This window comes from Myodes glareolus, chromosome 11 (assembly GCF_982192425.1).
Source record: "Myodes glareolus chromosome 11, mMyoGla1.1, whole genome shotgun sequence".
Taxonomy (NCBI): Eukaryota; Metazoa; Chordata; class Mammalia; order Rodentia; family Cricetidae; genus Myodes; species Myodes glareolus.
Window position 1 is genome coordinate 41,182,221 of NC_142036.1, and position 26,601 is coordinate 41,208,821.

General features: G+C 45.6%; 2 protein-coding genes across 3 annotated transcripts; one reads left to right on the top strand and one right to left on the bottom strand.

Annotated features, from left to right (window-relative positions):
• Positions 1 to 5,566: 5,566 nt before the first annotated feature.
• Positions 5,567 to 8,276, bottom strand: Isca2 (iron-sulfur cluster assembly 2). Of its 2 annotated transcripts, none has more exons than XM_048449182.3 (4): positions 8,153 to 8,276; positions 7,856 to 7,958; positions 7,625 to 7,740; positions 5,567 to 7,216 (listed from the first exon to the last, which is right to left on the bottom strand). In XM_048449182.3, exons 1-4 carry the CDS (start codon positions 8,221 to 8,223, stop codon positions 7,042 to 7,044), a joined length of 465 nt encoding a protein of 154 aa, XP_048305139.1. In that variant the 5' UTR covers positions 8,224 to 8,276; the 3' UTR covers positions 5,567 to 7,041. The 2 variants fall into 2 exon arrangements, with proteins under 2 accessions (XP_048305139.1, XP_048305140.1); XM_048449183.3 differs by lacking the exon at positions 8,153 to 8,276 and adding an exon at positions 8,094 to 8,113.
• A 280-nt stretch (positions 8,277 to 8,556) lies between these two features.
• On the top strand, positions 8,557 to 25,245 carry Npc2 (NPC intracellular cholesterol transporter 2). Its single transcript, XM_087911644.1, has 4 exons — positions 8,557 to 8,749; positions 15,690 to 15,797; positions 21,618 to 21,790; positions 24,527 to 25,245. The coding sequence occupies exons 1-4, from the start codon at positions 8,668 to 8,670 to the stop codon at positions 24,611 to 24,613; spliced, it is 450 nt and encodes a 149-aa protein (XP_087767770.1). The 5' UTR covers positions 8,557 to 8,667; the 3' UTR covers positions 24,614 to 25,245.
• Positions 25,246 to 26,601: the final 1,356 nt, after the last annotated feature.

Consider the following 26,601-nt stretch of genomic DNA (forward strand, 5'->3'; position numbering starts at 1 on the left):
AAAAGCCACATGTGCAAAGCTCTCCTGCATCACATCCCTGCACAGGGCCTTCTGATCAATCATGCTTGGTGAAGTACATGGCTACATCTTCAAAAGTCATTGATTTCCAAGGCTCGGCTGTTGGCAGTCAGCTGTGGTCATCAAATCTTTTATTCTTGTCATACACAAAGGCAAAGAATTCTGTACAAGGGTTCCAAATAGCAAGTGGAAGATGACACCACACAGCAATCGTCCCCAAACAAACTCTCAAGCATGGGCAGTCCTTGTTCATCTCTTCCTCCTAATCTCTTAAAATCAGCGGTCCCATCACACAGATAGGTAAACATACAGTTTACACACACCTGTCACTATCATCATATAACTGTAAAGTATAATTGCACAATAGGATTGGCCAGGAGGCCCCCCTCTTCAAAATATCAACCTAACATAGGCTCGGAGATCCTTTGTCTTCTTTGTTCATTGCATTAATATGATTTGACTAAAGATGAAATATACGACGGCCTGTTTAGTTTTATGTCATCTAAGAGAAGGGAACCTCAATTAAGAAAATGCCTCCACAAGATGGGCCATAGCCAAGCCTGCAGGGTATTTTTTAATTGGTGATTGATGGAGGAGTGCCCCACCTATTGTGGGTGGTGCCATCCCTGAGTTGATGGTTCTGGGCTCTATAAGAAAGCAGACTAAAGCTGGGCGGTGGTGGCACACACCTTTAATCCCAGAACTCAAGAGGCAGAGGCAGACGGATCTCTGAGTTTGAGGCCAGCCTGGTCTACAGAGTGAGTTCCAGGACAGGCTCCAAAGCTATACAGAGAAATCCTGTTCCGAAAAAAACAAAAAACAAAACAGAACGGAACAGAACAAACAAACAAACAAACAAAAGAAAGCAGACTGAACAAGACATGGGGAGTAAGCCAGTAAGCAGCACCCCTCCATGGCCTCTGCATCAGCTCCTATCTCCAGGTTCCTGCCCAGTTTGACTTCCTTTGATGATGGACTATGATCTGGAAGTATAAGTCAAATAAACCCTCTCCTCCTAACTTGCTTTTTGTCACAGCAATAGAAAGCCTAAGCCATACTGTCTAGCCTCTGAGTCCCTTGCTCAATACTCCCTCCCCAACAGAGAAAAAGAAAAAGGAGAGGGGGGCTCAGACACAGATTAGCATAGAAACCAATTCTGCAACAACTGAGGCCTTGACAAACGCTCTTCAGGATAACAGGGAGAGCAGGATATGGGAACACATGCCTGTAATTCTCAGCACCCAGGAGGCTATGGTAGGAAGAGCAAGAACTTGAGGCCAGTGTGAACTGACACGGTGTAACAAGATCAGCCTGGGCTACACATTAAAACTCTTGCCTCAAAAAGACGAAAAGGAATAGTGAGGGCTCTAGTGGGACTGGAATGATGGTTCAGTAGTTAAGATGCGTTCCTGCTCTTCCAGAGAACTGGAGTTTGGTTCCCAGCACCCATGTTGGTTAGTTCTACAAATGCCTATAACTCCAGCTCCAAGAGATCCAACATACTATGCTGGCCTCTACAGGCACCCTTATATGCATGACATACATTGGCACAGATACACACTCATACACACAAATAATAAAAGTCTTAATAAAAGTTCTGGTAAATTGGGCTTGGTGGTACACAGCTGTAATCCCACCCACTCTTAAAAGGAGTGCAAAATCAAGGCTTGCTGGAACTATAGAATGAGTTCAAGGCCAGCCTGGGTGACCAATCAGGACCCTGTCTCAAGAAATGAAAGGAAAAAAAATGGGCCCAGGGGTGGAAGGCGAATGAAAAATCTTTCCATTGAAACGTATTAGCAGTGAGTAAAACTTGCAATAATGTTTGTCAGCCAGCTTTTATGGCTTCTCAGGAAGAGGGCATTTGGCCAGAAAGGGCTTGCAGAGAACTCTATGGCTGCTTGTTAGTGCAGGCAAATAGCAAATAGTCCAGTGTCCTTGTTCCTATCATGCCATGGGTGGAAGTCACTCTTCTGAGACTTCTGACACTTTAGTTGCCTCATGAAGTGTCCCCACCACCAGGATTAAGTCCTCTGAAAAACATTCTTCCATAAATAAGAAAGAATGACTACTTTTGCACTTCCCCAACCTGCCTTTTTCTAAATACAAAATTCAATTCTTCCATTACCAGAAGGCAAGTGACATAGGCTCTGACATTCTAGGGGACCTTGTTTCTGCCTGCTTGGTCACTGCAATTTAGTGGAGAATACTTAGCAACAATGTTTGTACTTGGGAATTTTAAAACTACTACATCAATAACCTATAAAAATATTCTTGAAGAGTAGGCTCTTTGGGGCTGGAGAGAAGCTCAGGGGCTGAAGAGATGCTGTGGGCTGGAGAGATGGTCAGGGACTGGAGAGATGCTGGGGGACTGGAGAGATGCTCGGGGAGTGGAGAGATGCTCGGGGACTAGAGAGATGCTGGGGGGCTGGAGAGATGCTCAGGAGCTGAGAGATGCTGGGGGCTGGAGAGATGCTGGGGGGCTGGAGAGATGCTGGAGACTGGAGAGATGCTCGGGAGCTGAGAGATGTTGGGAGCTGGAGAGATGCTCGGGGGCTGGAGAGATGCTCAATGGTTAAGAGCACTGGTTGTTCTTTCATAGGATGGGGATTTGATTCCCAGTGGCCCCATAGTGGCACACAACTATTTTTAACTTCAGTCTCAGGGCATGATACCCTCTTCTGGTTCACTGGCACTACACACATGTGGTACACAGACATATAAAAAAAAAACCCATACATATAGTTTTAAAAAGACATTTATTAGGTTTTTGGAAAAGGGTTTTTCTGTGTAGCCATGTCTATCCTGTGTGGAGGCCCAAAAATGTGGGCCCATTTCCACCTTGTCTGATGGTCAGAGAGTTTGGAGGTTGCTCAAGTGATAGACAAGCATAGTTGTGTGTCCCAACTCAGGATGTGATTGCTTGTTTTTTTAAACATTAAAATAGCTAGTTTAAATATATCCATGCCATCCTGACAGGTGGTAAGGACAGGCAAATGTACTTCTGCTCCTTTTTTAACTATGAGGTCACCTGGAGAGGGGCTGCCTTCAGGATATGTGATCTAGAACACCTTCACTACCTAGACAACAGAATGCTAATGATTTGATGTCTCAGAGAGTTAAAGCAATTGGCTATGTGAGCTGTCCTTTGTATCATGTTAATAAAGTCTTTTGTTACCCCCCCCCATTTACATTGGGCATGAAAACTGTGGAAAAATAAACTCAGGTGATTTCAGTCCGAATGCTCTCCTGATACTTTCTATGGGTTCTGTCCTGTTATTTTTTTTTTATGTGTCTTCATATTCTTTACTTATGTTTCTAAATTCCCACACCCCTACCCTGGTAAGAAGTATTTTTCTCAAGGCTGGTCCTCGACATCCTGGAACTCACTCTGTAGACCAGGCTGGCCTCAAACTCACAGAGACCCCCTTCCTCTGTCTTCTGAGTGCTGGGACTAAAGGTGTGCACCATCACTACCTGGCAACAATAGGTTGTAATCTTTAAAATGTAGTAAAATCTCTTTTAATAATGAAAAAGGCTGTTAGCAGTCTGAACTGAAAATCTTAGGCCCAGCCATTGTCACTGACTTTCAGTCTTAGTAACACATACACCGAGTGAGCTGCTCCTAAGCAGGTAAGGAATCTGCCTGCCCTCTATGCCTCTGATCTGCTTACTACTTCCAAGATTTTCACACACTGAAAATGTCAGTTTCTGATTCCAAACTTGATTTCCAGTTGTTTTTTTTTTTTTGGCAAACTATCTTACTAGATGACGTTAGTTCCTATCTAGTACATAAATAAACGTTTTGCTGTAACAAGCTTTTTTGGTTGGTTTGCAACAGTCTTACTATATAACCTTGGCTGGTTTGGAATTTGCTGTGTAGACCAGGCTGGCCTTGAACTAGTAGAGATCCTCTGCCTCCTGAGTGTTTGTATTAAAGATGTGTGCCACCATACCCGCCTGTCTAAATTGCTTTTAATTATGGGGCGGGGGGGTATGCACATGAGTGCCATGTGACCTTGGAGTCCAGAAAGGTGTCTGGTCCCCTGAAGGTGGAGGTAAAGGAGGTTATGAGTCTCCTCACACAGTGCTAAGAACAAAATTTAGTCCTCTCTTCTCTACACCAAACTCTTAGGATATGGAGAAAAGATACATTTGATCAGTAACACCCAGAGTCCAGATGTCTATGGTTTCCCACAGTATTAACAGTTATCTGTTGTGACGTGGTGTGGAATCTTTTTCTAGTACCCGTCTAAACAGTTCTGGACTCCATAGCACTCAATATAGTTGTTTCAAGTTCTGTAGTCCACACCTAAGTACCTTAAAAATTATTAGAATTTGGGTTTTACAAAGCTTTTCTTAGGTGGAGTGGAGCTCGTGGCATATGAGTACAAGACCGAGTTATCCAAAAGTCTTCAGTGCATGAAGTTCATGCAGAGGGCACTGGGCTTGAACCCAGAAAACAAGAAACATCACTAGAGAAGAGCACTGGTGCTCGGGTTTGCCAGAACTGGAAGCGAGTGCACATCATTATATAGAGCAGAACTCCTTTTCTATGGGCAAATGCATTTAGGGATTTAATCCTGAGACTAAGAAGTTAATGTTTCAGATAAGTCTTAAAAACGAAGCAGAAGATTATCAAGATGCCACAGTAGAACTTGAAAATGAAGAAACAGATGAAGAAATGTCTAGAAAATACGAGACTTTGCTGGGAATAGCTGGAAGCTTGCCAAGACGGACTGTGCCAATTATGAAGATGAAAACGGAAACAGAAAACCAATTAAAGCAAAGATGTTCTTAGAGTCCCAAGATTAAAATGGAAGACTTAAAATAACCTCAGGGTGCCCAGGAGCACAGCATAATTTGGAGCATAATATAACTGGAACTCATCTTGACGGTTTCCATAGTTACCGCTACATAATGCTGACTCGTAAAGAAGCGCAGTTGTGAAAACACGCTGGTCTTGAGCCACGAGTGATGAAGGTGACATGTCCCTTTTCTAGTAGTATTTTTGGGTTTTAAAGTTTTATTTTTATTTTGTGTATATGGATGTTTTGTCTGCATGTATGTGCCAAGTGTGTGCCTGTGCCAGAGACCAGAAGAAGGTATCAAACCGATCCCCTGGGACCGGAGCTACAGATAGTTGTGAGCTGCCATGTGGGTTCTGGGAATCAAACTCAGATCCTCTGGAAGAGCAGCAAGTGCTCTTAACTGCTGAGCCATCTCTTCAGCCCCCATATGGTTACTTTTTGATGTTCTATAAGAGAAAACTTTTCTTTTGGCTGAAGGTAGCGGCACACACCTTTAATCCCAGCACTTGAGAGGCAGAGGCAGCGGGATCTCTGTGAATTCAAGGCCAGCCTGGTCTACACGGTGAGTTCCAGGATGGCCAGTACTATATAGGGAAACCCTGATTCAGAAAAAAACAAAAACAAAAACAGCTTTCATTCTAATGATCAATGGCTTGCAATAGAAGGTTTAGTAAATATATGCCTAATAGACCTATATAAGTATGATACATATTAAGGATTAAATAACACAAAATTACTTATACATCTGAAATCCAAATTTTACTGTTCATCTTATATTTAATGTACTCTTGAAAAAGTCTTTTCTATTATCTACAAATAATGAAGGAACCACTTCCCCTAATCATAAAACCAAAGATATTATATATAATAAGGTAGGTGAAGCAAAATATTCTACATAAATTCAATTACTAAATGGTCACAGAATCTTGAAGCACCTCTATGGACATGGAATAGAAAGGCTATTTTTCAGGTAATTGAGATATCAAGAGAGGTCTGGCCAAATTTGTTTTTCAGTGGCCTGGGGGGACTCTCTTGGTTTTATAAAACCTAGCAGATTCATGAGTGTGACAACTGAATGTATTTTCCCTACAAGTGGAGAACGAGCTTCATAGGACACAAGAAATCCCCAACATGTTCAAAGACTGCAGTACAACTGGGCTGGTGGCACAGACCTGACACCCCAGCTAATTAGTACACTAAGACCAGGGCACTGAAAATTCATGGCCTGTCAGAACTAGAGGGAATTCATGGCCAGCCAGGGAAATTCTGAGAGACCTATCTCCAGATAAAAAATAAAGCAGACTAGGCTCATAAGTCAAGTGCTGGAGCAGGGCTTCTGAGCCTTCCTGAGGCTGTGATTTTTCAACACAGCTCCTCAGGCTGTGGTGGTATACCAACCATAAAATTATTTTCTTTGCTACTTCATAACTGCAATTTTGCTACTATTATGAATCATTGTGTAAATATCTGATGATCAGGATCTGATATGTGACATCCAATGGGACTGATAGGAGAACACTGTGCTAGGGGGTTTGCCAGGCAGGCAAGTGCCCTGGGTCCAATGCGGGGAGAGAGTGTGACCACACACATACCAAAAAAAAAAAATTTTCAAAAAAAAAATTTCAAAAGGAAGGAAGAAAGAAAAGAAAAAGGAATGAACCAGTTCCAGTAGTAACATGGCTGAGACAGGAAAATTGAGAGTTCAGAACCAGAGTTATCTATAAGACTGTTGAAAGAAAGGAAGGAAGGAAGGAAGGAAAAAAAGAGAATATTTCATTTGCCTTTCTAATTGATTCTGGTTACTGGTGTTCAAGTTGCCCAAACATTGACCCTGATTGAAACATAAGGAATAATTTAAGAAGATGCTTTATATACATCTATACACATATATACAAACAATTCTGAAGGTAGAGACGTTAACTCCAAATTCTGGAGTCTTGGAGGTGCTACAGATTATACTGGGTTCCAATCAGTGCTTAAAGTTGAGGTAACAACGCGGCCTTAACATTGTGCTGGGGGAGGGGAGAGTATTGCGGCCAAGAGTAAAAGCTTCATGTTCCATAATTAATAGTGGTAAAATAAAACACTCCTGGGTTAAATTAAATAAAATGACAGTGGGACATGATAAGAAAGAAACTTCTAGAGCTCTACCATTCCCAAGTTTTTCACTCTGGTACAATCTGATGGCAATCCCAAGGTCACCTGTCACGTGTCAGATTTTGATAGAGAAGGATGACCCACAGGAGCAGCCTTGCTGGGCCTGAGGATTATTCAGCACTTGGAATGAGCTTCGGATCAGTTCTTGGCTGAAGTCCACCTGAGCCCCTTTCACGAAGGCCAAGCTATCACTGTCAACCACCACTCTTGCCCCACCCTGTTCAAATACCCTGAAAAGACAAGAGGAAAGCATTAATGACGGATATCACCAACGCCAAGAACCCAACACCCTGGGGCCATAGGTGCACATTCTGTTCTCCAACACATGGAATATTGTTTAGAACTTCTATCGGGTGTTGGCTTTATCTGAAGCGAAAAAGTTCAATGCAATGAACAGGAGAAACATTTAAGGACTTGGCCTGAATCTAGTTCAGCCTCTCTCAAATGACCCTAAGTAAGCCAATGTCCTTACTATTTTGAAATAATAGGACAAATCTTTGCTGATCTTCACAGTATGGGGAGAGTGGTGGCGTTGAGCAAACTTAAACACTTTTAAGTTTAGAATAAAGGTGTATCTTAAACTGGGGTCACTTGTATCCCTCTGATACAGCCTCTAGCGACCCATCCGTCCTCCTTGCCTGTCGTCGGGGTTAATAACTGTATCCAGGGAAAATTTGTATTGGAATCCGGAGCATCCACCTCCCTCCACTTGCAGCCTGAGGAATTCTGACCCTTCGGTGATTTCCAGAAGCCTCTGAAATGGAGGAAAGAGGATCAAGAAGGCCAAGCAAGCGGTGATAAAGGGGTGGATGAAAGGGAACTCTTCTAGAGCGCTCCTGGGCACCGCCGCCCCGCGCCCGGCCTCTTACCTGGACGCAGCTTTCTGTGAGGCGGATCTGTCCCTCGCCAGCCTCTGGAATGGAGGATGTCGCTTCCCACCGGGTCAAGAGCCCGGGAGAGGGCGCGAGGAGCCTGCGATGAGGAGGAGGATAAGTCCGGGGACCGAAGTGACACCTGATGCCCTCTACGGCCGCCTCGCACCCAAACCTGGTGACACCTTTATCTGAACTGCCAAACTTTCACCTCCCCCGGGAGCTTTAGTCTCACATCTATCCTGGAGGCGCAGAACCCAACACCCTTCCTAAGTGACTGTCCACTCTTGGTACCTGCCCCGGCGCCAGGGAATGACCGCCCTGAACGCCGTGGCCGTTAGGGACAAGGGCCTGGTGGCCGCCATCTTGCTCCGCAAGCTCCGCCCCTAGCATTGGTCCAAATCCCCGTCTTGGCCAGGGCTTCGGGAGGCGGGGAGATAGGGCAGGGGCGGGGTTGCGCGGAGTCCCCGCCCCCAAATGTGTCTATTGGATAACGAGATAAGAGGACTTTGATTGGCTGAAAACTCTTCCAATTGCCGACGCTGGGCGGTACCAATAGAGTGGGACGACCGCAAAGAAGAGCGGGATCTCCGCAGGCCCTGCCTGGGAGGGGACGAGATGGGCGGAGATAAAGGGCCAGCTGCGCGCCAGGCGCCCTGGAGCCCCGGGCGGGGCGCGGGCGGACCTTCGCTGGTGACTGGTCACAAGTGGCCTGACCCGGCTCCTCCCTCGGTCCGCCGTGACAAGTTTATCTTGTGACTGCCGCAGCTGCATTTTCCTTCCTAGATTGCGGAGCGTTCTTATCCACCATGCGTTTCCTGGCCTGCACGATCCTTATACTGGCGCTCGCTGCCGCCACCCGGGCCGAGCCCCTGCGCTTCAAGGACTGCGGTGAGCACTGAGCCCACTCCAGGAGACCCGCGGACTGGATTGGGCGGGTTACTGAGAACGTGGGGGCTCAGCCTCAGACCCAGGGTGGAACGGGCTAGGTTGGGTCCGAAGGTACCACCACCCTTGATGAAACTTAACCCTCCGTACAACTTAGACTTTACTTGCCAGCGTGTTTTGGGGTAATCTCTACACTCTCAAGGCGAACCTTGTGCTGAAGTTCTCTAAAGTTTGTTGGGTGGACATCAATCAAGCCGGCACGTAGTCGCAGCACTAGACGGTAGAGACAGGAGGGTTGCTAATTCAAGGCAAATAAAAGCAAAAATAAAACAATAGGGTAAACAGCGAGCCTGCATCCGACACGAATTGAGGGGATGGGCCGAGAACTTGTTTTGATTTATCCCTTGCATCTTCACTAGCCTTGTCCCTTTGTTCGTTTGAAGTTTTCTCCTTGGTTGGATTGGGGATGGGTGGGTAGGAGGCAGTCTCCCTTTGTAGCCCTGTTTGGCTTTCAGAGGTTTTTTTTTTTTTACCCCCTTTTCTCTTGCTGACAAGACAAAAGCCAGTTCTCGTAATTAATTCTTTGACAATGTCGGGTTTCCTTTGGGTTAACGAATTTCATGATCGTGTCTCCTGTAAAACTCCCACTTCTAGTGATGCCTTGTGACAAAGAACTCGCTCCCGACGCTGCCGCTGGACTCTTTCTATTGGAAAATATAACAGAGGGTAGAAACCCCGAGTTCATCCAGTTAGGCTATACAAGTAATTGCTGGGGCAAAGCTGGAGCAATGGGGTGGAGGGAGGTTAGAGGTGGAAAAGCGCAGTGATAAACGAAAGACAAAAACTGATTTCGTAAAATATGTGAGCAGGAGGAAAACCTGGAGACCACGGTGAATCATTGAATTAAAGAGTTATTAGGTGAGTGGTTCAGAGTGCCTGTTGTTCCAGAAGACTAGAGTTCAGTTCCCTGTATCCACATCAGGTGGCCCACAACTGTCTGTATCTCCAACTTCAGGGAGTCCAGTGTCTCTGGCCTCCTCAGGTACAGCACTCACAGGCACACAGATAACTCTAATTGAAGAGGTGGGGGTGGGGTAGCTTAAGTAAGCCTTCCTAAAGTTACACAACTGAATGGGGAACCAAGTTAAGTATGCTTCTTTGTAGCCAGCATCCAGGTAATACTAACTACTCAATAAATATTTACCAAAAAGGTAGAAGAGGGAATTAATACTGTTTCTAATGTGTTATCAAAACTTCTGTTAAGGCAAAAGCAAAGGTGGACATATTTAGGCAGATCACTAAGGACCACTGCCTTCACTGATGCTAAACTAGAAGACTAGCAAAAAGAGGCTGTTCCTTTAAAGTGCTGCTTTTCCCTCTGTTAAACTGCTTAAATTTTGCCAAGTGGAGGTGCATGCCTTTAATCCCAACACTTGGGAGGCAGAGGCAGAGGCAGGCAGGATCTCTGTGAGTTCGAGGCCAGCCTAGTCTACAGCGCTAGTTCCAAGACAGGCTCCAAAACCATACAGAGAAACCCTGTCTCAAAAAACAAAACAAAAAAACAAAAAAACAAAAAAAAGCTGCTTAAATTTTTGTTCTATTTTTAATGTGTGTGTGCTCATGTGTACCCAAGCATGTGGCAGCCAGAGTACAGTCCCTCAGGTGTCATCCTCAAGAACACCATCCACTCCTTTTGAGACGTGGTCATCCACTTCTTTTGAAACATGGTCTCTCATTGGCACGGGGCTCACTGTTAGTCTAGACTGGCTAACCAGGGATCCTTGTGGTCCTCCTGTCCACCTGTCCCAGGGTCAGGATTACATGTGTGTGCCACCATGAGTGTTTTTGTTGTTTGTTTGCGAGAAGGTTTCTCTGTGTAGCTCCGGCTGTCCTGGGGCTCGCTCTGTACACCAGACTTACTCTACCTCCCTGAGTGCTGGGATTAAAGGCATGTGCCACTATTACCTGGCATTTTTATGTGGGTTCTGGGAATTGAACTCTGGTCTTGTGCTTGCAAGAAAAGCACCCTTTCCACAGAGATATTCCCTCCCTCCCCTCCTTTGTGAGCTTAGGACCAGCACTTGGATGAAGGCACCGAATTCATTTTACTAACTCATTCTTCACTGTCTGTTTCACAGGAAGGCAATCCAAGCACGTGAACTAACTTGTCTAAATCCTGCAGCTGGGTAGCAGGAGGTTCCTAAGTCTCTGCGAACCACTTTGGACTCCAGTACTTTTGTTGTTGTTGTTGTTAGTGTTGTGTTGTTAGTTTTGCTTGTTTGAGACAGCTTTGTGGACCAGCCTGAACTCACAAAGATCTACCTGCCTCTACATTAAGAAGTGCTGGGATCAAAGTCATGTGCCATCATGCCTACATTTTTTTTTAAAGCAGGTATATACCTCTGGGAAGAACTTGTCTTTCCTGTTTTATTTATTTGTTGATTTGTGTGTATGTATGTAGGAGGACCCACAATTGCACAGCATATATGTAAAGGCCAGAGGACAACTTGCAGGGATCTCCCCCTTCCTCTGTGTGACTTCAGGAATTGAAACTCAGGTCGTCAGCCTTGGTAGCAATACTTTTACCTTCTGAGTTGGAGTCGTCTCTCGGCCCTAGAGAACTTAAAAGAAACTGACAGATTTTGAATTAGGAAATACAAAATGAAAATTTCAGGGCCCAGATGAGAAGTTTTGTTTTTTTTTTTAAGATTTATTTATTTATTATGTATACAATTTCTGCCTCCATGTATGCCCACATGCCAGAGGAGGGCGCCTTATCTCATTACAGATGGTTGTGAGCTACCATGTGGTTGCTGGGGATTGAACTCAGGATCTGGAAGAGCAGCCAGTGCTCTTAACCACTGAGCTATCTCTCCAGCCCCCAGATGAGAAGTTTTTGTTTTCCATTCTGTGCTCGCCTTCTCCTGGGGTAGAATTTCCTCACGGGAAACGTGGAAGCTAGTGAACTACTTATGCAATATTTGCAGTGGGAACTGAAGGGTTTGTTCTATTGACATTTGAAGTCTGGGAACCTCTTGTCAGGGGGCAGGAAGAAAAAAACCGCACAAAAGGACTGTAAGTACCCTTTCCTTTGATCCCATGAGATCATGTGACCCAACTTTGAAGAAGCAGGTAGAGCTGGCCACTGAAGCCTGGACACAAGCACCAGTTTTCAACTTTCCTGGCTACCTATCATGAGATAGAGTGGGAGAGTGCCCAAAGTGCGTGAAATGTGAGAGCAAGCTAGGAAATAGGGACTGCGGAGTGTCATTTATGGACCCCCAGGGTCTGTAATAATGGATCGGTGTGATAAAAGAGGGACTTTGAGGAGACCCTTCCAGCCTGAGGGTGAGCACAGGGAGAGAGGATCAAGTGCACGCACTGTCATTTTGTGTTCTGCATGGACAGTTCTAAACTAGCCTGGTAACTACATAGCCGGCCCATGAAGTATATTTAAGGCGAAAAGCTTAGCGCTCCTGCCGGAGGGGCTTCGCTTACTCACCCAGGAGCAGCTGTTCTAGTTCCTGGACCGAATCAGAAGTAATGGTAATCACAGCCAGCAACTTCAGTGGTGCCACTGTGTTCCAGATCTGACCGCTTTGTTGACTCGCTGCCCTCAGGGCAGCCCCAGATGTTGAGTGTCTTGTCTGCAGGCTGCACAGTAAGAAGCTGGGCTGCTAAGATGTTAGACCCAGGTAATAGGCGTCAGTCTGCCCCCTCAGTTACAGTAGCTGAGGAGTATCACCGAAAAGCGTTGCTAGCCTACCCTGTCACGGGCACTGTTGCCAGGCTGTTCGCTCATTCTCTCCCATTCTGCTGGCCAGTGTCAGGGGCTTGAATTACCTTTGTGTTTCTGACCATTATTTTTTTAAACATAAATAGTAGTTACAAGTATATTATTTCCAGCAACTGTGCTGCCCTTAGCCTGGTAATTTTACTAGCGAGGAAAAGAAATCTAGGATGGAGTACTCATGACTACTACTGTACTAGAGTGTGTAGTCTGAAAGCCCGGGCACTGGCTGCTCATCTCAAATGCCAGTTAAAGAGACAAGTAAATGGGCCTGAGGAATGACTCAGTGGTTTAGAGCACTTGCCCCTCTTTCAGAGGATTCAGGTTTGGTCCCCAGTACCCTCGTGGTGGCTCACAGCCATCCATAACTCCAGTTCTAGGGAATCCAGTGCCCTCTTCTGACCTCCATGGGTACCATGTGTATATACATATATGTAGGCAGCATTTTCTCACCCAAGAAAATGAATAAACCTAGCACAATTAATCCCAGCCCTCAGGAAGCAGAGGCAGGTGCATCTCTATGAGTTCGAGGCTAGTCTGATCTACAGAGTAAGTTCTAGGACAACTAAAACCACACAGATAAACCCTGTCTCTAAATAAATAAATAGGCCTTAACAAGTTTTTTTTTTTTTGAAAAGAGCAAGTAATATTTAAAAGCTGAGAAAGAAACTTTTTCAGTATAGCAGTATTGGAAAGAAGAATATAACAAAGGAACCAGCAGTCAGTTTTGGGGGGTACTAAGAGGTTTGTATTTAAATCGAGGGCAAGAGATATGAATAGTATAGTCAGCTCAGGTCTATCCTACAAGGTGGTCTGACCTGTTGTCAGAACTGAAATCTCTTCCTGGGAAGCAGGGTTCTCATCTGGCTGGCACCCAGGTGTCACCACCCCCTCCCCCATTGGGGTCCTTTGTTTCGGTAGTCTTGATAACACGGTATCTTTTTTTTTTCTTTTTTTAAGATTTTATTTATTTGCTATGTATACAATGTTCTGTCTGCATGTATACTTGTATGCCTGAAGAGGGCTTACAGATGATTGTGAGCCAACATGTGGTTGCTGGGAATTCAACTTAGGACGTCCAGAAGAGCAGTCAGTGCTCTTAACCTCTGAGCCGTTTCTCCAGCCCCTCAGTATCTCTTTCAAATATCTTCTCTTCTGCTAGAACAGTTACTGTACCAGTTAGTGTAGCTGGTGTTGCTACCATCTTAACTGAGTGAATCAGCCCTGCTTGGGCCCTGTTTGTTTTTTTATTTGTTTGTTTGTTTGAAACAAGGCTGACCTCAAACTGTGCTCCTCCTGCCTCAACTGTCCGAGAACTGCAGGTACTGACCAACCTGGTACCTCGCCCAGCTTGGGCCCTGAGTGTTTTTTGGAACTATAAAGATCTTGACCTCTGTCTTCCTCTGGTTCTGGGAAAAGTCAAAGTTTAATGGCTTAGTCAAGATCTGAGATCCTGCTTGTGAGAGCCAGGGTACTCATGACTCCCTAAGCGAGCCTCTTAGCGGCTGCCGGAGAACGTGACTGACCGGAAAGCAGAAGGACTGTGGGGAACTTCAGCTTTAAAGAGGGAACTGTTCCTTCTTTTCAGGATTGAGATGTTGGTTTCTCTTAAGTCCCACACACCACTCTCTCACAAAACAGTGGGGTTCAGGCGCCACTGGTTTAAAAAACCAAGTTTGACTGACTAACCTAGACCACTAATATTACTCTTTATTTCCTTTTTTTTTCTTTCTGTCTTTTCTTTCTTTCTCTTTTTTGTTTTGTTTTTTCAAGATGGGGTTTTCTTGGTTTGTTTTGTTGTTGTTTTGGTTTGGTTTGGTTTGGTTTTTGGTTTTTGGAGACAGGGTTTCTCTGTAGCTTTGAAGCCTATCCTGGAACGAGTTCTTGTAGACCAGGCTGGCCTTGAACTCACAGAGATCCACCTGCCTCTGCTTCTCAAGTGCTGGGATTAAAGGCGTGTGCCACCACTGCCCAGCTAAGACGGGCTTTCTTTTTGTAGCCTTGGTTGTCCTGGAACTCACTCTGTAGACCAGGCTGGCCATAAACTCAGAGATCTGCCTGCCTCTGCCTCCCAAGTGCTAGAGTTAAAGGTGTGCACCTCCACTGCCCAGCTGAGAACCAGCTTTTAAAAGTTGTCCTCTGACCTTCACATATGCACTGTGGAGCATAGGCATGTACACCCACAATAAATTAATTTTTTAAAAAGAAGGAATTCAAGATATAAAGATCCCCAGGTTCATCCCCAAGTACCCCCACAGGAAAGTGAGAGATAACGAGAAAAAGCAAGACAAGAATCTGGGAGCGCTTAGGCTTTTCTGTTTTTATTTTTTGTTTTTTTGACACAGGGTTTCACTATGTATCTCTGGTTGTCTTGGTAGACCAGGCTGGCCTGGAACTCAGGGAGATCTACCTTTCTCTGCCTCCCAAGTGCTGGGATTAAACGTATGTGCCACCATGCCTGGCTTTTTTTTTTTTTAAATACAGTCCTTTTAATATAGAGTTGTCTAAACATGGTCTCACTATATTTCTTAGTTTGGTAAATACTAGTATTCTACTTGCCAAGAAATCAACTTGCTTTTCATTCAATTTATAGGTTTGATTTTTAGTAGTGCCAAAATTCTTGACGTTTGTGTTAAGTGTTTGTGTGTGTGTGTGTGTGTGTGTGTGTGTGTGTGTGTGTGTACGAGGGGAGGGAGGGAGGAAAGGAGATGTCAGTGTATGGTGTAGGTGTGCCCATCTAGGGACATGCAGGGACCAGAGGAAGTCTCAGATGCGGGTCCTTGCCTTCTGCCTTGTTTGAAGTGGGTCTCTTTGCAGCTATGCTGGCAGCATCCTACAGGCTGACTGGCTGGCACGCTTTCAGGATTCCCTTTCTCTACCTCCATCTCTCTGTAAGAATGCTGGGATTGCAAATGCCCCTGCCACAGCCAGCTTTAGGTAGGTTCTGGGGATTCAGACTCGGGTCCTCATACTGTACAGCAAGTGCTGTGTTTACCTTTCGAGCCCTCTACCCAGCCCCAAATCTAACAGTACTTTGTCCTAAGGACTTCGTTTTGGGAAAGCAATCAGAAGAAACTCACTTGACCATGAGGCACCTGCAACTTCAGCGCAGTCTTTTCCTCCTATTCAAATCTTTTTTTTTTTCTTTTTTAGGTTCTAAGGTCGGAGTTATAAAGGAGGTGAACGTGAGCCCATGCCCCACCCAGCCCTGTGAGCTGCACAAAGGCCAGTCTTACAGTGTCAATGTCACCTTCACTAGTGGTGAGTAGACGTGACTCTTCCCTTCAGTTCACACTGAACCGTGATAAAGCGGGTGAGTCTTTCTGACCTGCACAAAGCTAGAATTCACTTTGTTGCTGGACAGGACCGAATCTGGCTCCGTAGCTATTACTTTTCACGTTCTGAAAGGAAACCTGAAGGGCTGGATTGATAAAAGGAGCGCTTTTAAGTTACAGCTCTGACTAGAAGTGGGGAGGGGAGAATCCTGTAGTAGTTTCACAACATATAAGAGGATGGCGCAAAATCTAGGAGCCGTGCAGACTACGCTGTGAGTCAGAGCTGCGTGAGAGCTCTCTGCTGGCAGGCTCGCTGTGTGATGTCTCTCAGCAGGAAACTCTCAGGGCCACAACTGTGTCCTCAGACACCCTTCTCATGCTGGGTTCCTGCTGTGTCCAGCGCAGCCTAATCCTGAAAACCTGACTGAGACAGCAAGGGGGTGAAGAAAGGAGAGAAGCAAATCTTTAACATTCTGAATAATGTTCCTTCAAGCCAGGCTGCAGTGGAAGAACCATGAGCCCAAAAGGACCCTCATTATAGAAAATTCCAGGCTAGCCACAGCTACAGAGAGAGATCTTATCTCAGTGGTTCTCAGCCGTCCTAATACTGCGACCCTTTAATACAGTTCCTCATGTTGTGGTGACCTACAACCATAAAATTATTTTCGTTGCTACTTCATAACTGTAATTTTGCTGTTATGAATCATAATGTAAATATCTGATATTCAGGATATCTGATATGCAACCCCTGTGAAAAGGTTGTTCACCCCCAAAAGGGGTTGAGACCCACATGTTGAGAACTGATGGCTTATCTCAAAGGAGAAAAGGTATGTGTAAAGTGACTCTGTGGGTAAAGGCACTTGTCACCAGGCTGGGTGACTTAAGTTCAGTCCCTAGAAGCCTCATAGTCAAAGGAGAGAACTGATTCCTACAAGTGCATTGTGTCACACACACGCACACACACATACACACACACATGTACACACACGCACACACTTTAAAGACAGCAGATTTGCACCAGAGAAAGATGACTCAGTTGTTAAGAGAGCTTGCTGTTCTTGAAGAAGACCTGAGCTGGGCTGTGGTGGCGCACGCCTTTAATCCCAGCACTGGGGAGGCAGAGGCAGGCGGATCTCTGTGAGTTCAAGGCCAACCTGGCCTACAGAGTGAGTTCCAGGAGAGACTCCAAAGCTACACAGAGAAACCCTGTCCCAAACAAACAAGAAGACCTGAGTTGTATTTCCAGCACCCACGTGGAACTCCCAACCCCCTCCAGCTCCAGGGTGTCCAGTGCCCCTCCTCTGTCTTGCACAAGCACCCACACATAATGTGTGCATACACAGACATAAACATAAATGAAATTAAAATTTTTTAAAAAATGTAAAGAATCTAGACAAGTCCAGAATGCTTATTTCTGGACAGAGCAGCTGTCTGGACTCCTTCCCCCGTTTGCTCTCCCATGAACTATCTAGAACTCAGAGTTCTCAGCGCTGCTCACTTCTATGCTCAGAGAATGAGTGCCCTACTTTCTTTCTTGATCCACCCTATCCCCTTAGCTTGTTTGTTTAAAAACAAAACAAAACAAAACAAAAACAAACTAAAGGCTGGGGAGATGACTCAGTAGGAAAAAAGCACTTGTTACCCAAACATGAGGACCTGAGTTCAGATCCCAGCCCTGACATAAAAAGGTAGGTGTGCCACACACATGCCTGTAAGTCCAGAACTGTGAGTGCAAAGGCTGGGGGGTGGGGACCTGCTGGCCACCAGCCTAGCTCCAGTTCAGTGTCTTAGTTAGGGTTTCTTTTGCTAAAACAAAACACTATGACCAAAAAGCAATTTGGGGAGGAAAGGGTTCATTCAGCTTATACTTCCATATCACTGTTCATCATTGAAGGAAGTCAGGGCAGGAACTTAAGCAGGGCAGGAACATGGAGGCAGGACTGATAGAGAGGCCATGGAGGGGCGCTGCTTACTGGCTTACCTGCTCAGCCTGCTTTCTTACAGAACCCAAGATGTCAGTCCTGGGATGGCACCACCCACTATGGGCTGAGCCCTCCCACATCAATCACTAATTAATGCCTTACAGCCCAATGTTATGGAGGTTCCCTCCTTTCAGATGACTCTAGTTTGCCGTGTCAGGTTGACATTAAGACTAGCCAGGACGTGAGAGCCTCTATCTCAGAGTATTCCTTGGAGACTCAGAGCGATGGGGCAGAGCTCAGGATGTCTTCCTCTGGCCTCTGCATATGCACTTGTGAACACACACGGCATTCTAGGTGGAAGCCATGCCGCCCCACACAGAAAGAATGAAAAGCCACGTGCTGTAAGTGATGCCTGTAATCACAACACTGGAGGGTGAAACAAGAGGATTTCAAAGGTAGCCTGGACTAAATAGCGATATCCTTCTGTGAGTTCGAGGCCAGCCTGGTCTGCAAAGTGAGTTCAAGACAGCCAGGGCTACACAAAGAAACTTTGTTTTTTTTGTTGTTATTTTTTGTTTGTTTGTTTGTTTGTTTAGAAAAGACAGGGGCTGAAGAGATGGCTCATTAATTAAAAACACAGCTTCCTCTTCTGAAGGTCCTGAGTTCACTTCCCAGCAACCACATGGTACCTCACAACCATCTGTAATGAGATCTAGTGTCCTCTCTGGCCTGCAGGCATAATGCAGGCAGAACACTGTATACATATATAATAAATAATATATATAATATATAATAAATAAATAAATCTTTTTAAAAAATAGGGCCTCACCAGGCAGTGGTGGCACATGCCTTTAATCCCAGCACTCAGGAAGCAGAGACAGGCTTCTGTAAGTTCAAGGCCAGCCTGGTCTACAGAGCGAGTTTCAGGATAGCCAAAGCTGTTACACAGAGAAATGTTGTCTCAAAAACCCAACACAAAACCAAAAACATGAGGACCTCAGTTCGATTTCCAGAATCCATGTAAAATGCCAGGAATGGTCGTCCTGGAAATAGGCTTGTGGCCCCAGCCCTGGGGAGGTGGAAACAACTCCCAAGGCTCACTGGCAGCCAGCCTGGCCGAGTCAGTAAGTCCTGGGCCAGTAAGAAGACTCTCAAAACAAGGTGCATGGTTTCTTGAGGCTGACCTCAGGCTTGTGTTCACACACACACAGTCACACAGTTCCTATACAGAATATATAAGGGCTCTTTCTGTCTGTCGACAAGCCTGAGGAAACATCACTGGAGGCTGTCACCTCCCAGACAACAGGTTACAAAGTCTCCTGAGGCGCCCCAACTGCTGCAGAAGCTCCGTTTTCTAGTTCTGAGTTTCAGTACGGTTGACAAGAGTGTGAGGAGCCATTTGAGCAATAGAAAACACTGACCCAAACACCAAGCACTCTCTGTCTTTGAATTTATCACTACACCGTTGTGGAGGAGGTGGGCACAGCCATGACTACAGGGCCACATCAGGTGTCTGGAAGAGTCGTGGAACCAAAGAGCTGCGGTAGGAGAAGATCCTCAAAGACCAGGTCCCGCTCGCCTGTGAGAAAGATCTTTGTCAATATTGAAGAGGACACCGAAGAGCATCACCTCTGAGACCAGAGTGATTGAAATCATGAGTGACAGGCAGGGAGGAAAAGAGGAGCTTAGTTTTGTTACCTTTAACAACCAAGACCCTTTGGATAAGACTGCCGTTCAAAAACACCATCCTGCGTATATCCGCAGTGAAGTGAGACATACCCTATGGAAGCAAGAAATAGCTAGTCCTTCATCCAGCCAAAAAGTCAGAGTGGTTCTGGAAACTCTGGTGGTGGTTTTAGGTGTGGAGGGAACTTTAGTGGTCATAATGGCTTCGGTGGTGGTGGTATATATGATTGCAGTGGGGATAGCTGTAATGGATTTGGTAATGATGGAAGCCATTTGGAGGCACTGTGGTGATTTTGGCAGCTACAACAATTTGTCTGCAAATATTGGCCCTCTGACTGGAGGAGACTTCAAGGCAGAACCTCTGGCCGCTGTGGTGCAAGTGTACTTAGCTAAACCACAGAACCAAGCTGACGATGCTGCTCCACAGCAGCTGTCTGGCAGAAGGGTCTAGTTACTACCAGGAAACGAAACGTAGCAGGAGAGGCGAGCCATGCAAGTGACCAGGAAGCCACAGGTTCCAACAGCTGTAACCTCAGCAAAGCAGGGCCCACTCCAAAGAAGACATGGTTTAGACATCTCTCATGTGTCTGGGCAGTGTCTGTGACTAACTGTAGAGCAGGTTATTTTAATTTCTGTTCTGTGGAAGGTGGATAGCATTCCAGCGGTGGGGGTTTGTGTTTTATAATTGTTGTTTTGTCTTTGGTGTTTTAGTTTTTGTTTAGGTTTATGCGTATAAGGTTTCTGCCAGCATGTATGTATGTGTACACATGTGTGCCTGGTGCTCACAGAGGTCAGGAGAGTGTGATGGATCCCCTAGAGCTGAAATTATGGGTGCGAGGAGCCACTATGTAGGTGCTAAGAATCGAACCTGGGTCTTCCAGAAGAGCAACTAGTACTCTCCAGTGCCCTCTCCCCAGGGAAAGGTTTTAATGGATAATCTTTTTCAGCTGTTTTGTTGAGCATGAAAAGAAAGAGTCTAATTATGATGCTGACTAAACATGTTTTTATAAAATTATAAAAATTAATCATCATAAAAATTAATGATGACTCAGCGTTAAGAACACTGGCTGCTCTTGCAGAGGACCCAGGTTCAAAACCCACATGGCAGCTCACAGCTGTCTATAACTCCATTCCCAGGGGATCTGGCATCTTCATTCAGATATTAACACAGGCAAAACACCAATGCACATGAAGTAAAAATAAATAAATTTTAAAAAATAAAATGAAGAGCTTGTGAGATGACTTAGAGCTAAAGGTGACTGTTGCCAAGCCTCACAGGCTGAAGCTGAACCCCAGAATCTGCGGGTGGAAGGAGAAAGCAGGCTCCCGAATGTTGTCCCCTGACCTACGCATCTGCTGTGCCATGTTCACACCACTCCCCTACTAACTAAATTGATTTTAGGCTTTTTAAATTATTATTAAAAATTAAAAGACTGAAACACAGCCAGTACCCTGGATCTCCAAAATATCAAAACAGCATGTAACGTTACTAAAGGTTTGGGGGTACAGGTCTGGGCCCTGGCAGCCTGACAGGGGAGGCCCAGCCTCATTCTTGATATGCTCAGCTCCTGGCCTGTCTCCAAGTTGTCATTACCCTTCCTTCATCGCAAGGGCAAGTTCCTTCTTTTGCTGACACCTTGGGCTCCATCTTTTCTCTTCCAGGGCTGGAGGGGATGTGATTCAAATTCCTTGGGGCACATTGTCTCAATAGCCTGATGGTCAGAGGGAGGAGCCCAGCAGTCTCTTGAAAACCTCTTCAGTCCTGCCTGAGAACTGCAGTGGCTAGTTACCCTAATCTAATAATACTTTACCCCTCCTGCCTATCTTCAGTGTGGAGACTGGAGGGGACCAAGAGATTAACAGCTCTTTTAATCTTACAAAGTATCTAAAGGATTGCCTGTCACTGCCGGCATTTAAAACCCAAGGTACACTCTGGCAGAAGCCAGTGGTCCTTATGATGGTAGATAAGGTCTAAGTAGCCTGATTCCCCTGATGGGGAGCAAGGAAAGAAACCAGCTCCTTTATCACGCGGACCAGGGCTGGGTGCTAATCGTGAGCCATGAAGACAGAGATGCTTTAAGGAAGAGGCCTCTGGTCTGCTGCTATAGCCCTTCCGGCATTTGAGAGTGAATTTGATGGACTTGCCTTAGAATTTACAAATACAGTCGCCTTCACCTCCTGACTTTCTGTCTTCCTAGGCACGCAGTCGGAGAACAGCTCCGCCACAGTGTACGGCATCCTGGCAGGACTCCCTGTCTTCTTCCCTATCCCTGAGCCCGACGGTTGTAAATCTGGAATCAACTGCCCCATCCAGAAAGACAAAACCTACAGCTACCTGAATAAACTCCCAGTGAAGAGTGAATACCCCTCTGTAAGTGACGTTCTGGAGCTGGGTCAGCTGGGAGGCTGGGAGTGAGAAGCAGGGACTGGGCAAAGGGCCTCTCATTTCTTGTGAAGCTGGAAAGGCCTGTGCAGAAGGAGATAAGTTTGAGGGACCCGCGATGCCATTTTTATAGACCAGTTCCTCACTCAGGGCCTCCCTGTGCAGTGGTGATATTATTTCTGACTTAAAAGTGAAGAATTTTAAGCCTCTGATGTCATGTACTACAGACAGAGTCCAAATCTGCTTTACCAAGAAGTCCTGGTGTTTAGATTTAGAGACGGGTCTCTAAGTCCAAAGCCTGTGCAGGGTTAAAAGATTTTAGCCAGCCGGGTGGTGGCGGCTACCAGTCCTGATGGCTCATTAGATCTTTAAAAAAAGAAAAGGCATGTTAGTGCACATCTTTAACCCCAGCACTCAGCAGGCAGAGACAGGAGGGTCTCTGAGTTCAAGGCTAGCTGGAGCTACATAGTGAGACCTACCTAAAAAAATTACAAAATTAGATGGGACAATAGCTCACACTTCCAACACTTAGAAGGCTTAGGCAGGAGACTTGCTATAGGTTGAAGGCCAGTCTAGTCTGTTTTTTGGTGTGTTTTTTTTTTTCTCTCTTTTAGGGGGCCTGCTACCCAACTCCCAAATAAATCATATGGAGACTTATTCTTGCTTGTGAATGCCTGGCCTTTGTCAGGCTTGTTTCTAACCAGCTTTCCTTAAGTCATCACATCTACCTTTTGTCTCTGGGCTTTTACCTTTTTCTATTTCTTAACCACTGAGCCATCTCTCCAGTCTGACCTTTTTCTATATCTGTATAACCTTTCTTTCCCTCCTACTCCGTGGCTGGCTGTGTGGCTGGGTAGTCAGTCCCTGGTGTCCTCTCCTTTTTCTTTTCTTGCCCTCGATCCCAGGTTAATTTTATTTAATCAAACAAATATAGCACATCTTTTCATTGTTAACAAGAGCAGCAGAAAAAAATGCAACACACCTTTACATGGTTAAAATAATATTCTCCAACACTAGACTATCTAGTGAACGCCAGCGTTCCAGGCTGCCTGCGATGCAGAAGTGAGGCTTTGTCTCCAGAAACAAACAGCAGTGACCACACAGCTCATAGTTTGACTGGACCAAGTCAAAGTGGAGATCTTTGAGATTATCAAGTGAGATAATGAACAGAAATCAGCTTAAGATGACAGCGGTGTGTGCTCATCTATAATCCTAGCACTTGGAAAGCTGAGGCCGCATTGATGTGCATTCAAAACAGCCTGGACTGGCTGTACAGTGAGTTCCAGGCCAGTCTGGGAGAGGAGAAGCCAATGTGGTGGGCGTGGGGGGAAGTTAACTTAAACTCTGTCGCTGTACAGGATAGTCCTGGAAATTACCAGTTCCACATGTCTGTGGACCAGTGGTTCTCACCTTTGCCAATGCTGCAACCCGGTAACATAATTCCTCTTGTTGTGGTGACCATGACCATAAAATTATTTTTATTGCTACTCCATGACTGCAATTTTGCTACCATAATGTAAATATCAGTTTTCTGATGGTCATAGGTGACCCCGTGAAAGGGTCACTTGACCCCCCCACCCAAAGGGGTCACGACCCTCAGGCTGAGACCGCTGCTTTGGCCCATCCTTTGTGCTTCGGCATTTCCATTCCTAGCTAACAAGAAAGTTTCTTTACACTGAAGGATCTAAGAGTGAAAAGGGCTGTAGAAGTTTGCCAAATAAGTGAGAAACTATTTAAATTTAAAATTATTATTTTTGTAAGGCTCTATTTACATGCCTCTGATCTAAGAGAGGAAACTCAGTAATGTACACCTGTAATCTCAGCGCTCAGGAGGCAGAAATAGGAGGACCAGAAGTTCGAGGCCAGCCTGAGTTATATAGCAAGTTCCGGGTCAGTAAAGCTGTGTAACAAATGGAGGGAGGAAAGAAGAAAGGAAAGAGAAGCGAAGGATTTTAGAATTACATTTGATAGATGTGCTTGTCCACCTACAATGCCAGAATTCAGGGGGCTGAAGTAGAAGGATTGCCACAAATTTAAGGCCATACTACATAGTAAATTCAAGGCTAATCTGAATTAGCTATGAAGACTATGTCTTTAAAAAAGAAAAAGAAAGGGGCTGGAGAGATGGCTCAGCGGTGAAGAGCACTGGCCGCCCTTCCAGAGGATCCTTGTTCAATTCCCAGCACTCACATGGTGGCTCGCCGCTGTCTGTAACTCCAGTTCCAGGGGATCCCACACCCTGACACAAACATATGCATTAAAAATAAATTATTTAAAAGAAAAAGAAAGCAAAAAAGAGGAGCTAGAGAGATGCTCAGTGGTCAAAGCACTGGCTGCTCTGCAGAGGACCCGGATTCAGTTCCCAGCACCAAGAAGCAGCTCACAACCATTTGTAACTCCAGTACCCGGGATACAAGTGGTGCACATATATACATTCAGGCAAACTCATTCACATAAAATAAAATTTAGAAAAAAAATAAACAGAAAAGAGGAGGAAAGAGGAAAGAAATATTACACTTGAAAAATTACATTGATAAATTGGACTAGGTTGGATGACATCATTGGTATAAGTTGGCCCACTCTTTGGATTAAAGTCATATCCTAATGAGGCTACAAGATGATATGTCTTAAAAAGAATTAGGATTGAGGGTACATACTGAAGCCAGTTATAGATCAAAAATCAGGTTCTGGCTTCATTTTTCCCGATTCCTTTTCTTTTTCCAGATAAAGCTGGTGGTGAAATGGGAACTTCAAGATGACAAAAAGCAATACCTCTTCTGCTGGGAGATTCCAGTGGAGATCAAAGGCTAAACTCTTTGGCGCCCTGTGTCTATGTGGGGTGAGAGGCCATGGCCGGAGGGAAGGGAAGAAACAGAAGAGAAATCAGACCTGAAATTAAACCACCGGTGCCGTAAGATTAACATAATTTCAAGACTGCTATCTTATGCCTCTCAACCTCCATAAAAGTATCTGTGACCCTACTCTTGAGAACTCAGAACTCTAGCCCCCTCAATATCCTTTGTTGAGGCCGCAGAGTGGGAGAGGGAGACTGGAGTTGTCTCCATGACTGTTTGCCGGCAGGACCCACCAAACAGGACGGGAGGAGGTTGCTTAGGGATGTCAGATCATTTGACCCAGGGCTATCAATCCACTGTGAAGGATGGCTTCCAAGAGACTCCTCTCTAGCTGGGGGTATTACCTCTACAGGTTCCTCGTCTCTTAAGCGCTTCCTGAGTGCCGTGCTCCTGGCTAAAGTCTACTGAGTCTTGATAGTCCCCTCAGCCCCAATGCTTCAACAATAGTGAGCAGCTCTTCAGCCAGCATCCAGAGACTGGCTGAGAGGTGCAGCAGAAAGTTGGCTCTGAATGTTTTCACTCTTCTTTGTGGTCAGCTCTTGTTACTTGTTCTTCAGAGGCTTTCATTAAAGATGATACTTGGTTGCAGGTGCTTGGTTTGTTTTGTTTTTTTCAACAGTATTAACATGTATCCTTCCTCTGCACTGGAGACTGAACCTTCTGATAAATACTAGCTTGCCTTTCTTGCATTTGTGTTCAGGGCCGTTGCAAGCAGGCACCCAGGGGAAACTGCCCTTTTCCTCGTTTTCTTTTTTATGAGCTGGACCTTATCCATAGAAAGTGACATTGGTAGTGAGGTGATGGTCACACCTTTAATCCCAGTGCTCAGGAAGCAGAGGCAGGCAGATCTCTGAGTTTTAGACCAGCTGGTGAGTTTCAGGGCAAGCGCCAAAGCTACAGAGAAACCTTGTCTTGGAGAGAGAGAGAGAGAGAGACATTGTTTTGCTTCACTGCACACAATCTCACACCGCCAAGCATGGTTGGAGCAGCAAACACTACCTAAGGAACAGCGACACCTGGAGAGGAGTGAAGGAGCGTGGTGACTGGGACATCACCTGCCCTAATCCCGAGGCCTAGAAAGTAAAAAGGGGGCAGCTTTGAGGAGGCAGGAGGCTCGTGCGCTCCAGGCGTGCCTGAGCTCAACATCCCACCCCTGCCTCCACCTCCACACACAGACCAGGCTTGGCGGCCACGCCTATAATCTCAGCACTGAAAGGCAGAGGTAGGAGGAGTGCTGCAAAGTTTTGAGACCAACCCCACCTAATGAGATCAAGGCCACCCTGGGCTAAATGAGATCCAATGGGGTGGGGGGGGGAGAAACATCATAACAGATAATAGTCCCTTGATTAAATCTTGAAGTGAGAAGTATGGTCATGGGTCTCCGTATGCTGTATGAAATCTGTGTCCTTTTTTAAATTTCTTTTTTTTTTGTAACCAAGTCTGGTGTAGCCTGGCTGGTCTTGAACTTATAATGTATCAGAGAACCTTGACTTCCTGTCCTCCTGTTTCTGCCTCCTAAATGCGGGGATGCTGGTGTGTGCCCCATACATTCCCCACCGGTGATTTTCCCAGGCCAACCACCAGGGGACAGCAGCGGGCCAGTAATGAAGTTACTAACCTAACAGCGAGCGGCTCACCCACTGCACTGGTATCTGTTGTGTGTTCTTTCACGCTTAGCCCACCCTGATTTCCCTGTGTGGATGCTCTGTGAGTCAGAGTCACGTGAACTCCAAAAGAGCTACCTACTGAGGTCATTGCTTCCAACTGCCTGTGGGTACATTTTGGCTCTGCCAGTCAATCAGCTGTGAATGTGAGCTTTCAATGATTTTATTCCTCCGTGTTCAGTTTGATTTTCCTAATGCACTGGCCATGGACAGTGACAATGCAGTGAAATGGGGCCACGTGAGTCGGGCCGTGTGGTCTACACTCTTGTCAATGGGAGCC

What these genes read in the sequence shown, in the direction of transcription:
- Isca2 (XM_048449182.3), bottom strand. Translation starts at nt 8,223, where the DNA reads ATGGCGGCCACCAGGCCCTTGTCCCTAACGGCCACGGCGTTCAGGGCG. An exon ending in ATTCCCTGGCGCCGGGGCAG is followed by an intron (nt 7,959 to 8,152) that starts GTACCAAGAGTG and finishes TCCTCATCGCAG; the next exon opens with GCTCCTCGCGCCCTCTCCCG. An exon ending in TCACAGAAAGCTGCGTCCAG is followed by an intron (nt 7,741 to 7,855) that starts GTAAGAGGCCGG and finishes CCTCCATTTCAG; the next exon opens with AGGCTTCTGGAAATCACCGA.
- Npc2 (XM_087911644.1), top strand. Translation starts at nt 8,668, where the DNA reads ATGCGTTTCCTGGCCTGCACGATCCTTATACTGGCGCTCGCTGCCGCC. An exon ending in CAATGTCACCTTCACTAGTG is followed by an intron (nt 15,798 to 21,617) that starts GTGAGTAGACGT and finishes CTGTCTTCCTAG; the next exon opens with GCACGCAGTCGGAGAACAGC. An exon ending in TGAAGAGTGAATACCCCTCT is followed by an intron (nt 21,791 to 24,526) that starts GTAAGTGACGTT and finishes TTCTTTTTCCAG; the next exon opens with ATAAAGCTGGTGGTGAAATG.